Source organism: Asterias rubens, chromosome 9, assembly GCF_902459465.1.
Source record: "Asterias rubens chromosome 9, eAstRub1.3, whole genome shotgun sequence".
NCBI lineage: Eukaryota > Metazoa > Echinodermata > Asteroidea > Forcipulatida > Asteriidae > Asterias > Asterias rubens.
The window spans coordinates 11,966,148-11,980,820 of record NC_047070.1 but is presented as its reverse complement, the minus strand read 5'-3'; the positions used below and the strand labels follow the sequence as shown (position 1 = coordinate 11,980,820).

Sequence of the window (14,673 nt, the reverse complement as noted above, 5' to 3'; positions counted from 1 at the left end):
TAAAACTTATCCGTTTCCGATGTGCTTGAGCTCTGTACGTCCGTGTGTTTTACTGTTATGACTGAGACGTTCGTGTATGTATAGTCTTGGTGCAAGACGTTCTCATTTTCCTTTCACACACAGTGCGGCCAACTCACCGACAGCGCCCGCATCGCCTGTAACAAGAAACGTCTTGCACTAAGACTAACCGGTTATAAACAGGGTCCGGCTGGTCATTATCAACTGTTTAAACACCCCCACGTGACGCGCTCTCCACCAATAGGAATAGCAAAACTGTCTGAGGTATTTATGAATACACAATTAAGCTTCAATTGTTACCAAAAGTGTCCTACAGTGTCTGTAAGGTTTCAATTAAACATTTTTTTTTTTTTTACTACTTTCATTTTCAGACAAATTGCTGAGCTTACTGCAGAGGACATAGTACTAACATTTAAAGATCTTGTGCCAACTTCTACCTCTTGCTGTGTTGCAGCTCAAATGTTCAGTGTGTTGCTAGGTAAGGTAGTATTTTTATAACGAGCCACAGCTGACAGTATTTCATTGTTTTCATGATTCCCAGTACTTTCTTGATTCTCCCTCTGTTTTAGTGTTATATGGGTTCATTAGATTGAGATTCAAAAGGATAGAGGCAATGACTACTTGATTTATTTAAGAGCTCTTCGGTCATGTTCAGTCTCAGTAATGTTTTTAGAGTTGCATTATACATTGTAAGTTGTCAATAGAGGGTGGTATATAAGATGAGTGCTCCTTTCTTTTTTAAGTCAAATGTTCAGTTGAAATGTTATCTCCAGAAGTTAAACACTTTTTTGGTCAAAAAGTAAAATAAATTAAATATTATAATTGTTCAACGATTTCTTTCAACACAACACCCATCAAGCTATGAAATGGTAAAGCCCTCTGCCGCCCTCGGGTAAACAACTCCTTATAAGGGAATTCTGTGCGTATCGCGTGATGTGGCACAACTGTTTCAGCCGTTGCTCTCGACCAATAGGAATGAAGAAACTGTCTTATAAGAACAGGTGCAAGCTCGCGTGTCACGCCCATGTGTCAACATTTTTTACTGGTCATAAACAAAGGTTTATACACACCCACGTGACGCGCTCTCCACCAATAGGAATAGTGAAACTGTCTGAGGTATTTATGAATTCAAAATTAACTTGACTCAGGAATGTTTGGTTTGTTGGTTTTTTTAATTCATGACAATATTTAGTGTCCAATTTCACGTGACAAACTACCTAACCCTTTCATTTTTTTTGCAGGAAGACATATTTTTGCTGAAAAACTTTGTGCATACAACTTGTAGCATATGAAATGATCTTTTTACGAGTCGAATTTGTATATATTATCTTTTTTTGCAAGATTTCTGGCAAAAACATTGTTCAGTTTTTCTGTCTCAACAAAAATAACAAGATTTTCTACCTATTTTTCCTCATGAAAAGTTTTTAGAAACTGATCAGACAATATAACCTGTTTGATTACAAGCTTTAATTTGTAGTGTCTATTTCGCTCTACTTACCTTTAGAGCGAATACTGCAATTGCATTGTTCCCTATGCCGGCAGGCACAAAGCTAAGAGTTTTACACACAATAGTGCCCTCAAGAGTCCTATCCCCGACGCCCTGTGGCACCACGTCCGTATTGCAGTAGATTTCTTTGCCCCTTTTAGCTAGCTAATAAGAGTGTAGTTCAGCAGATATCCGATAGTAGGATAGTCTGTATGTTGTTGAGAATTTCTAGTAGAGTTGTTGAGAAATTCTAGAGTGAGATTTAAATATGAGTTATAAGAAATCGGGGAGGACAGGGCTTGTCGCCGTAGGGGGGACCTACATCCCTCCGAGACAGCCCTATTCCTCGGGGGATTGCGGCGGTGACATTACGTCGCCGCCAAAGCAATCTTCTAGTCAGCCCCCTCAGCCATCGCCGGCTGCCGGGGCTGACGGATCAGTAACCGGCCGAGCGGGGGACCTTACGGTCTCGCCGTCTTCGCCGGGATCCGCCCGACAGAAAGGGGAAACGCCCCGGTAAGGCAAAAAAAATCGCCTAGTACCGGGGCGACACCCGAGAAGGGACGAGTTGGTAAGCGGGACTCCAATACGGGGCCCGCCCCATTGATCCCAGGCCAGCCCCTCCACGGCTCGGTGCGCCCAGGGCTGAGTACAGGGTATGCACAGCCGGAGAAATTACCTCTCCACGGCTCGGTGCACCCGGCCCCCCACAGTGCACACGCGAGTACCACGGTGCCCAGGGATGGCCTTTTGTACTGCCGCCCCGACCAGGCAGCCTGCGCTATCGGGCTCGGGGCGCTGGCGGTCGCCAGGGAGATTGGCAACGGGGTACAGACCCCTTGGGGCCCCGTCGGAACGCTATGTTCCGAAGGGTCGGCCTCTACTTCAGGGTTTACCCGCTGCTCGGGTATTCCCGCCCCGCAGCCGGCCTCCGATTCTACCATGACAAACGTCACAAGGGTGGGGACCCGATCTCGAGGGAAGTATTTTTGGAAGCATTTCACACCCTTGCGGCCTCAATTACGGGTCGTCGCGAGGGTAGTGGACAAGGCCCGTCTGACTTGGCCACCAAACCGGTGCCCCACAGTCAACACGGCCATGGGTGGCTTGCACCGGGCCAACGGGGACTCCCCCACACGGCTAGCCGTGCGCCGGATTCCCCCCGGGTTTGCCACAACCGCCCGCTAACCCATACGTTCAGGGGCGTGTGGCTACCACCCAATGGGGACCCCCTCAGGGGGGCCCGCCATGCATCAGCCTGCACCCGTCGGCGGCCTTTGAGTCCGACCACAGGCGCCGTGATGATGCCGGTTCATAATCTCGTTCCTCCGACTCGGCCAATGAGGAGGACAAGTTGGTCAGCTCCATCCAACGGTTGTCCAACGGTTGTCAGTCTCCGAGACCGAGCTACGCTTGGTACAGAGAGACATGATAAGAGTTCTGTGAGCCCCCCTCCGACGAACGCCAATCATTCAAGAAGAGGGCGGGCCCTGCAACGGGCGCGACTAAACTCTTCCTGGTGATGCCCCTAGATCGGGTGTGCAGCGACCAGATGGATGGGGTTTTGGGAATGAAGAAATGGACCCGTACTCCAAACGTACGGAGCCGTACTACCGTTTCCCTCCAGCGGATTTTGAGAAATATTTCGCCACTCCCGTCCTGCCAGACTCGACCTCCGACATGCTGGTCACGGACAGGGGATCGTCGTCTTCCAAGCTCCCGTTTGCGGACAAGATCCGCGGCAAATTGGAGGACGTCGCCCGAAGTGCGCATGGGTATGCGCACAACATCCTTTCTCCTGCTCCTATCAGAATATCTGGAGCAGGGGTGCGACGAGGAAAACATGGTGCCGGCGGACATGATGATTGCGGCCCTTCATTGTTTGGACAATGGTCTTTGTTCCATCCTCGACCAATTCACAAAGATTACGACCCTGGTGACGACGTCACGCCGCGCCAATGTGCTGGATGCGCTTTTCCTGCCATCAGCCGGGGCGCGTAAACGCCTTGACGATCTACCGCTCACCGGCGTCGACTAGTTTTCCGGGCAATTTCAGACGTCCATGGAGGCTGAAGCAAAGCGCCTCAAAGTCACGGACAAAATAAATCTGAAAAAGCCTAGTGCCCCGCCTAAGGCCGTGGGTAACAAGGCGAGGAAACAACTATCCTTCGTCATCCCCCGTCGCCGCCCACAAAAGGCAGCCCGTAGCAGTTTTCGTGGCCGCGCCGATAACACGGCGGGCTCACGTTACCCACAAACTCAACCTGGCCAACCACGCACCCAGTCGGGTCTTGGTTTCCGAGCGCCCCCCCCCCCGATATACCAGGGCGTGGTGCAAGTGACTTGACAAACTCCGAGCGGCCTCCCACTGATGGACCCGTGGGGGGCCGCCTCCGGAATTTTCTGGGGTCCTGGGGGCAAGTGGTCTCCGACCGGTGGGTCCTCGAAACAATCGGCCGCGATTACTCGCTCGAGTTTACGAGGACCACCCCGTCGGACATGCTCAGCCGGCCGACACCCGTACCGTCCGACTTAGCAAAGCGCCGCTCCCTCGAGGGGGAAATAAACGCCCTCCTCCTCAAGGGGGCGGTGCGTATCATCCCCTGTTCTGGGACTCAGACGGGCTTCATGTCAACCTTCTTGACTCCCAAGAAGGAGGCTGGCGTGTGGCGCCCGATTTTGAACTTGAAACCCCTCAACAAGTTCATCCGTCCGAAGCGTTTCCGTATGGAGACGCACACGACTATACTGAGTTCTATAGTGACGCCCGCATGGGCGGCGAGTCTCGACCTGAAGGACGCGTACCTACACGTCCCAGTCAGGCCAGAGCACCACAAATTCCTACATTTCCTATACAACGATACCCTGTACGAATTTGTGGTGCTCCCATTCGGACTCTCCACCGCACCTCGGGTGTTCACCCGGATTGTAAAGACAATCGGGGCGGCACTGCGTAGGCGGGGCATCATGATATTTGTATATCTGGACGACTGGTTGGTCGTGGGCCGTTCTCGGGAGGAGATGGAGGCAGCGCTCCAATATACCTGGCGCCTGACCTCCAACCTCCGATTTATAATCAATACCGAGAAATCCCACCTTATCCCCTCGCAGGTTCCCACCTTTCTCGGTGCGTCCCTCGACCTGCGCAGGGGATTGGCCCGCCCTTCGGAGGAACACCTACTGAACCTTCGGCAGTGCGTTTCTCTCTTCCTCTCGGCAGTGGTAGCCCCAGCACTGGCCTGGCTCAGGCTGTTGGGCCTTATGGCCAGCATGGTGGATTTGGTGGACTTCTGCAGGTTGAGGATGAGGCCCATTCAACTTCACCTGCTCTCCTTTTGCAGGCCCATCCGTCACCAAATCCACCACCTGGTGCCGACCACGCCCTGGCTAGTCCCCCACTTTCGCTGGTGGCTAGCCGATGCGAACATCTCGCAGGGCCGGGCTTTTCGTCCGCCCCCACCGTCGGTGACCGTCACAACCGACGCGTCACTCCTCGGCTGGGGGGCAACCCTTCACCCGCGTCAAATCGCAGGCGTGTGGGGTTCCGAACACCTATCGGCCCACATCAACGTCCTGGAAATTTTGGCAGTCTCCAACGCACTATGGCATTTCCAGTCGGACGTCAGGGGCCGTGCAGTGCTGGTGAGATGCGACAACGCCACAGTCGTGGCCTACATCAATCACCAGGGGGGCACCCGGTCAGGACGCCTGTGTGCACTGGCCTGGGATGTCATCCACTGTTTCACACAGCAGGGAACGGCACTATCAGCAGTCCACATTCCGGGCGTAGAGAACGTCACAGCCGACGCTCTCTCAAGGGGCTGGATTGCCCCCACGGAGTGGTCCCTTCTCCCACAGGTGGCTCGGTCGCTCTTCCACTTGATCGACCAGCCACACGTGGACCTGTTCGCCTCCCATGCGAACCACCAGTTGCCGTTCTACTGCGCAAGGGGCCCAGACCCCAACGTGTGGAAGATCGACGCTCTATCAGTACAATGGGACTATGCGTTCCCACCCATCTCGCTCGTCTCTCGGGTTCTGACCAAGATCGAGCAGGAGGATTGCCGGGTCCTTCTCACAGCCCCGTTCTTGCCCCGCCAACCATGGTTCCCACGACTCGTCAGGTTACTGGTCCACCGTCCGGTGATCCTACCAGGGCAAGCAGATCTCCTGTACCAGCCCAGTTCGAGGATGGTCCATTCGGCTTTGGGGGGATCTTCACCTGACGACGGGCCTCCACCAGGAAGGTATACAACAGCCGACTATGCCATTTCTCTAAATAGTGTAGCCGGGAATCCCGCCATCCTCCCAATACTTCTGTAGGGGAGGTGGGGGATTTCCTGGTATGTCTCCTAGATAGTGGCCTGACGACCGGTACGGTCAGAAATTACAGGTCAGCCATCGCCGCGATCCACCCCGGATTCCCAGACGGTTCCTCCGTCTCAGACAATGGGGCCCTTAGCCAGTTGATCAAGGGGATGTTTGTCACCCGTCCCCCAGAACGCAAACTCGTCCCGTCTTGGGACCTGTTCAACGTTCTGTCAACCTTAGCAGGGCCTCCCTACGAGCCTATGGATTGAGCTGCACGCCCTGTCGGTAGAGACCGGACATATCCGATGGGAACCAGGCGGCGTCCGCCTGGTCCCCACGACCGGCTTTTTAACCAAGAACCAGTCAAGTTCCTTCACGCCCCCGGACATTTTTGTCCCGGACATTAAGTCCTTTTCATCAGAGGCGAAGGACAAACTGTGGTGCCCCGTCCGGGCACTAAAGTGGTACTTGAATCGTACGAAGTCGCTTCGTACGGACCATCAGAAGCTGTTCGTGACGACAACACCGCCCTTTCGGCTGGCGTCACAGTGCACCATCTCACGCTGGATCGTGACCGCCATCTGCTACGTGCCGGGCGGTTGGCCGGCGACCGAGAATGCGATTCGGGCGCATGATGTTAGGGGGGTAGCCGCCTGCTGGAAGTGTCCTAACACCTTCAGCGAGCTCTACCTGAAGGATGTCCTTAAGGCAGACGGCAGAGCCGGGAGAGAAGTGCTGAAGACGGCCAGTTAAGTTTCCCAGAAACGCTAACTGGTGAGTCCACTTTCCTCTCTTATACATGTAATAATTTATATATTACCTATGTGCATTGGACATTTAATGAGGTGTACCTATTATGTTTTTACCCCATAATGACGATACCCCCCTAAGGTCTTGCGCATGATTTGCGGGCCCTCAGGGCCGCGCGCGTCGTTCTCGCGGTTCCACGCGCCTGGACCGACCTGTTAATCATGGTCCGGCCCTCTGTTGTGTAGCCCGCCTCTGGCCCCTTGGCGCCCGCTTACCGGCGGGCAAGCTAGGGCCCTCCGTTGGGGTTCTTAGGCACGCCCCGTGTCCTACGCCCCTGCATAGCCTGCGTATATCCACCGCCAACTCGGTGCGAGTCTATGCAATTGTAGTATTCGCTCTACAGGTAAGTAGAGTGAAGTAGACCCCCACCCCACAGTAGTGTGGGTGGGTCTACGAGCGAATACTTACCTGTAGAGCACCCTCCCTTCTACCCCACTATACGAGTGGTTTCTTGAGTACTTAGGCGCGTAACGCTTGACGAAAAAGAGGACGCCGACGTGGTGCGCATGTCACAGGACGTCGGGGATAGGACTCTTGAGGGCGCTATTGTGTGTAAAACTCTTAGCTTTTTGCCTGCCGGCATAGAGAACAATGCAATTGTAGTATTCGCTCTACAGGTAAGTATTCGCTCGTAGACCCACCCACACTACTGTGGGGGTGGGGAAACATGGGTGCCAATATTGCTGAAAAATCTTATCTGCTTTGAAAGATTTTAGCCACCACGGTCACTTCGGCCAGCACAAATGGGTCGAGGCCCGCCATGCACACCCAAGCCCACTTCGTTGAATGGGTGTTGTGCTCGGTCCAGCTACTGTATGGGTCTGTAGTCCGGTTCTGTCATCATCTGACTACATGTCTGGCGACGAAATATCATGATTTGATGTCAAATTTGCACTAGATTCTTCATCGACTTCCAAGTCTTTTTGTATAGTCACTATAGGCAAACATATTGGCAAAAATCTCCGTGTAATGAACAGCCATATGATGGTGATTTTTGTATAAAAATATGGAAGCGTGAAATATTGAAGTGTACGTTTCTCGGAAAATCGTAATGGCGACCCCCTACCACAACACAAACAATTGTAAAGCTTGCTAAACACGCTACCCATCTATAAAAAAACAACAGAGGGCGCCAAACAAAATAAATACAGGCTGTCAAACACAGGGCCTTTTTTGTCAAGTAAACTCGACAATGGTACGGAGGCACTACACGGGCACGGTCGAGATTTCTCGACTCGAGATTTATCGACAAAGGTAAGGAAGCGCTTGCGTTGCACAGTCGAGTAAATTTGACAATGGTATTGAAAGGGTTAAGGATAAAATCTTTGTATTTGGATGGTGGTTTGATGGTTTGATGAAGTATGACTGGATTTCACTGGTCGGGCCCGATGGAATCTCTGCTGGGTTAGTTGGGCTTTTGGTTCATCCTGTGGACCATACAAAGTAGAAACTGCTGGCGGCTGCTGTTGCTCCACCTCGAGTGGGTCTTAGCACTTGTCCATAATCTGTCCATAATCAATGAGACATACACGAGAGCCATCACTGTCAACGCATCTACCTTGTTTCCACTGGATGTTGTGGCTGTCCAATTTGCAACTGAGGTAGACGTTCAACTGTTTTGTCGTACTGTTGTTTAGCTCTCTGTTTCTGGTGTCTAATGGTCTCTGGTACTCCTGTGATAATCTTCGGTTGAAGACAGACCTCTGTTGTTGGTAGTAGGGTACGTGTTCGTCGAGACATCAGTTTCTGTACTGGACTGCTACCATTTGCAGCGGGTGTGTTACGCCAGTCTAGAATTGCCAGATGTAGATCCTGTTTTGCTTTGGTCTTCTTCTTGATGATGTTTTTTGCAATTTTGACAGCTGATTCGGCTTTTCCATTGCTCTGACTGTGGTATGGTGAGAATGTTTGGTGGTTGAACTCCCAATCTCTAATGAATTCATCTTAGTCTGTGGCTAACTGAGGACCATTGTCGGTGACAACCTTCTTTGGTATGCCATGTCTGGAAAACTGTTGTTTTGTATAAATAATAATAAATAATAATTAACCATTCTTATATAGCGCATAACACATAGTAATAAAAACATGTCCCTAAGCGCTTTTTAGAAAAACACAACATAATACACAAAAAAGATGTACTGAGTAACAAACGAAATGGATTAATTAAATCTTAAATAAGTGCGTTTTGAAAGCAATTTTAAACTTAACAATGGAGTCAATGTTTTTTAGTTGTTCTGGGAGATTGTTCTATAAAGTTGAGGCAGTGTGAGCAAAGCTGCGTTCACCATATGACTTGTTCATTACTGGTGGAATAACAAACAACTTGTTTTTATTATGATGAAGATTTCTAGAAGGTGTGTACAATGTTAACAGCCTCTATCAAATAAGGAGGCGCAAAATCACAAAAACATTCATAAGCTGACAACCATATTTTGAATGAAATGCGAGAGTGAATAGGTAGCCAGTGTAAGTCTCTTAGGATAACAGACACAGATTTATGTTTCCTAATACGATAAATAAGACGAGCTGCAGAGTTCTGCACAACCTGCATCTTCTGCACTTGACAAGCCGAAACCCCAGAAAGGAGGCTATTGCAAAAATCAAGATGATACACTACAAAAGCATGAATCAAACGTTCAGTAGTGTGTTTATCTATCAGATTGCGAATTTTTCCAATTTTGTGAAGTGTAAAAGATGCTGATCTGCATTTCTGTGAAACAAAACTGTCCATAGTGAAATTATCATCAAACATTGCACCCAAATTACGACACTTCCTGACATAATTAACCTGTGTGCCATCTAAGTCAATGAATGATATATGATCTGTGGAACGAAAACGTGAAGATATGTAAAGGAATTCAGTCTTGTTGCTATTGAGCTTAAGACCGTTGATTTGTTTGTTCAATGATGGTTTCTGCTCCTGTATCTGTAGCTTGTTAAGTTCCCAGAAATTGCTGTAGTGATCAACGGTTATTAGGTAGTCAGTATGTCTGCAGTGAAAAAATATTCCATCCTCGTTCCAGTATGACATCATCGGTTCTTTCTGCTGTTTGTTGAGGAACTCCTTGCAGGCATCGCATTGACTGTCTTTTATCTGACATGTCATCCCTGGCCAATACAACACTTTTCTAGCCCAATGGAGGCAAGCTTCTGCACCAAGATGACTGGAGTGAACTCACATTATCAGGCTCTGCATTGATTTGTATGATGGCTAGGGCAACTGTGATGGTGGTATGTTTCTGACCTGTGTTATGTCCACAAAGTGATTGATCAAAGTGATGAGAGTGTCATTGTGGTCTGCTAGTGCCTGAAGAGTAGTGAGAATTCTTTCATCAAAGAAACTTGGCATAAAAGTATGTCAAGCTGTAGTGGTTTTGGTGTGACTGGTTATATACATATCTTTACTGCTGCTAAGTCAAAATACTATCATGGGCAAATCCGCGACTGTCAGGGTAACCAGAAATCCCTATTTCAGATAACAAACCACCTCATGAATAGGAAACCCAACACCCAAGCTACCTATTCATTCATTCCTCAAAGAACTTGTGACCATGTTCTCCGGCTACTTTACCAACAAGATCCAGCAAATTAGAGACGATCTACAGCCAGAGAGTTTTGGACCCCCCCCCCTATACCTGCATCTTAAGTCTTACTTTTATGATCGTTCTCAGGTCATCAAAAAAACAAGACGAGGCTTCGGCTGTGGCCAAGGTTCCTTACGGAATACCTCAGGGCTCTGGTATTACGACCTAACAAATTTAGCCCAATAAATCAGTTTGCTATCATCATCTTGATTGTTGATATAATCATGAATTAAAAGATTTGTTGTTATAAACCCAAGGGTGTTACTTACATATAATTAAGTAGTCACATTTCACTCATAAGCTAGAAGCTTCTTCAGAATGGTGACAATGTCTAATGCTGAAATTCCTAACACTATTTCTTGTGTGAAAGTTTGATTCATTATTAGACCATGCGAATGCACGCATCAGAACAGTTGAATTGCAATTCGGTACTAGCACTCGAACACTTTCATGGCACACTTTCGTTAGAAAGCCAAGAAGGCGTAAAAATTAGTCAAGTCATTTTACCTCATACACAATGCCTTTTTCTCATTTGTATGACGGCCTGCTTAACCAACACTGAAAAGGAAGTGGTGAGCTCATTGAAAAAGACACACAAGTCTTACAACACCAGTTGGAATGAATCTGGCAATATTTATTTTCTTGTCCCTATTCAGTAAATTTACAGTCAAGTATGGCGGAGAGTGAAGACAAACCATTACCTCCACATCCACAATTCGCGGTTAGTTTAAAGCCACCTCCATTCTTGCCAAATGACCCGCAATTATTGTTTGCTCAAGTAGAAGCGCAGTTTATAACACGGCACATACATGTAGCACAGCAGCAAACTAAGTATGCATAGTCTTCGCGATGCAGCCCGAAGTTGCCCTAGAAGTACGTGCCCTACTTCTAGAATGCCCAGGCGAAGACCCTTATGATACGTTCATAAATACCTCAGACAGTTTCTCCATTTTGATTGGTTGAGAGGACATCCCAGGTCAAAATTCCAGTTGAACCCAGTTAACTGGGGTCAATTGGATAGTGACCAAACTCGTCCATTTTCCATATTAACCAACTGGTTTGGACTAGGTTTAACTGTGTTCAAATAGATTTAAATTTTAAACCAGTTTGTTTCTGTCCATTTTCCATATTAAACCAACTGGTTTTAACTGTGTTTAACCAGTTTATTGACTGGTTGTCAACTAGTTCCAGTTAAACCCAGTTTAACTAGGTTCAACTGGAATTTTGACCTGGGATCTCGTGGGAGTGTTTAAATGGATGATATAACCACATCCAGAAGTGTTTAAAGATGGGCGTGACACGCGAGCTTGCACCTGTGCTTATAAGACAGTTTATTCATTCCTATTGGTCGAGAGCAATGGCTGGAACACCTGTGCCACATCACGCAATACGCGCGCGCCAATCTCCTTATAAAGAGTTTTTACCAGAGGGCCTTACCATTTCATAGCTGGAGGGGTGTTTTGTTGGGGTTGTTCTAAAACCCCCTCGACCCCCATGACCCACGACCCTCCGACGTCCGCCCCATGTTCGAAGAATGTCCCAATTCCGAATTCATAAAATGTCGCTTTACGGCCGAGTAAGAACTAAGTCCCCGATTTAGAATTCACAGTGTGTGATGCGCGACGCAACTTCCTTCCACAACTAGGCTTGACCTCAAGTCTGAGACTGCGGTTATACTTATCTGCATCAGCAGCCACACAGAATTGGGAGTATTTACTCTCCGCTTTTGTACGCCAAGTGCACACCGATTGGGGACCCCAAACATGTCCGTGTGGCCATTCGGTCGGTCGGGTCTACAACCTTGAGCTCCGCTTAGAGCAACTAGTAGTACCATAGTACACAGGATCGACGGGAGCGATCGGCCGGAAATGGGTCCGCCTGATCATCACGTAATGAGTTGGCCGTAATCGTACTCGGGCGGTAAACACAGGTTTCCAGTTGGGATAATAATCTCGGATCGGCCAAGAGATACACGTGGAAATGCCGCGTTTTTTGTATCTGTACATCACAATTGACACAGGCCCGATCTCAGCAGCCAATCACGCGAAGTTTGCTTCGTGCATACTACGTGTCTCGTACGCTGTGGTTGTGATGTGCGAGGCATGGTAGTCGATGTCAGCATACCAAATTTTATGCGTGATTGACTGAGGTTGTGAACTGTGGCAATTTCGGTGTACAGAAAAAAAGATCGCACAAAAGTCGATGGTCGAGGGGGGTCGTGGGTCGAGGGGGTTTTAGAACAACCCGTTTTGTTGAAAGAAATCATTGAACAGTTAAAATTTTTGCAGTTTTGATGTTTTTTTACTGAAAAGGTATTTATGAATGAAAATAAAAATGTGCTTGGCCTTTGGATTGGATTTTGATAAATACCGCATCCAGACTGCAACCGGTATTAAACCAGAGTGTTTAAAACTGACCAAGCACATACATGTATTTATTCCCTTATTAAAAAAAAGGAACTCATTAAACAATTACAAGCAGACAGTATATAAAAGTAAATACAAAGCAAGACAAACAGTTCGGGCACAGGAAATTACAAAACAACCGTGATTTGATGGCCAGGATCAACAAAAGTCTAATAAAACACTGTAGCTCGAAAGACCGTTGATCCAGTCACATAGGGAGGCAAAAAATAAAATACTCTCTTTGGAAAAATAATAATAATTTAGAATAAATATATAATCTGTATACACAAAGCACAATTTAAAATAACAAAAAAAAAACACCTTTACAACAAGAGCATGGCAAAAACACATACAAAAACACCAGCAAATAGACAAGCAATTGAATAAATAAATAGTTATTCAAAAAAGTATAGATACAAATTATTAATACACAAATGAATAAATAATTAAATATATGGTCAATAAATAAATATACAATTTGATAAAATAACAACACGAGCAATGAAAAAATTAATCAAACAATCTCCTTTTGCAAAATAAATACATGTACATCAACAAAAGGATTTAAAACAATCAACCAATTAATAAACAAAATAACAAATACACCAGAAAATAGACAAGCAAGTAAATAATTAAATGAATTTAATTTAAAAAAATAGATATTAAATAATTACATAGATGAATAAATAAATAAATTAATAAATAAATACATGTACATAAGTACATCTAAAACAGAAATAAAGTAATAAACAATTGAATGTATGGATGGATTATATGGATAAACAGAAAAATAGGTAAATCAATAAAAATAGAAATAAAAAAGTTAAAAAAATAACAGCACAAGCAACGGAAAAGTTAAAGGAACATTACAGAATTAGTAAGAAACAAAAATCGTGAAGATCACAGATTTACATAAAACTTACACGGTCTAAATAATGACATGAATGATGATGATATTAGAAAACATCCCTTGAAATATTTCTGTCTGAAATGTCATATTTTATGACAAATAAATAATCTAACTTCGCGTTTGGAGTTTATCGCTCATTGAGCGTTTTATTCATTTTTTTTTTGGCATCGATGTAATGCAAAATTTGTATAATGTTTTTTACTATTCTCTCGTGACCCAGATGGCCAATAGATCTCAAACTTCTACAGGTTTGTCAGTTTATGTATATGGTGGATTACAAAAAGTGCTTACACTGCCAGCAACTGTTTTGTTAGCAAAAACAGATTCTGTAATGTTCCTTTAAACAAACAATCTCCTTTTCCAACATAAATGCATCAAGAAATGGATTATTATAAAGATATGAATAATAAATCAAACAAACAATCAATCAATTAATAAATAAATAAGTAAAAAAATAAATATATAAACAAGATGAAGTTTGTTGGGATTGAAGGTTCATGATAACAAGCAGATAATTTGTTTTAAAAAACATTCAAAGTGTCCAGATTAAGTGAGTCTTTTAATTCTATTACAGAAAATAGCTCACCTCCGATACCTACATATGCATTTACAATGTGCAAGCGCAAGCGACTCCGCTGAACACAAATAACGCCCTTCTTTTTACAGCGCCCATAGTGTCAAGTCATTTTTACAGCGCCCTTAGTGTCAAGTCATTTTTATCCCAAGCTCTCTGAAAACAACGTAGCATTACACACTATATAGGCAAGCAGTTCAGTTTCCGGACAACTCCGTTACGATGTCAGAATCGACGAAAGGAAAGAGGAAACCTAACAGAAAATTGAAATGTAGATCCTGCGGTGGTCTTTCCTCGACCTTAGAGTTCGACGTCCATGCAACATGTCAGAGATGTCGCGTTTGTTCTCAGGAAAAACCTTGCGGGTCTGCTCCGGCTGGTCTACCGCGAATTGGAGATATTTTACGGCCTGGCAGGATAGCCTGGCACGCAAGTCACCTACATGTACCCAACGGGAAAGTTTCCAAGTTTTGTCGGAGATCCTCCAAGATACAACTTCTTCTTCTAACCAAACAATGTTTTCACCAGCTCCCCCGCTGGATGTCAATGGCGAACTGTGGTACTTTGGAAGATTT

At 46.3% G+C, this 14,673-nt stretch overlaps 1 protein-coding gene across 1 annotated transcript; it reads left to right on the top strand.

The window, feature by feature from the left end:
• Positions 1-4,003: 4,003 nt before the first annotated feature.
• Positions 4,004-6,568, top strand: LOC117294748. Its single transcript, XM_033777264.1, has 2 exons — positions 4,004-5,788; positions 6,059-6,568. The coding sequence occupies exons 1-2, from the start codon at positions 4,004-4,006 to the stop codon at positions 6,566-6,568; spliced, it is 2,295 nt and encodes a 764-aa protein (XP_033633155.1).
• The last annotated feature ends 8,105 nt before the right edge of the window (positions 6,569-14,673 follow it).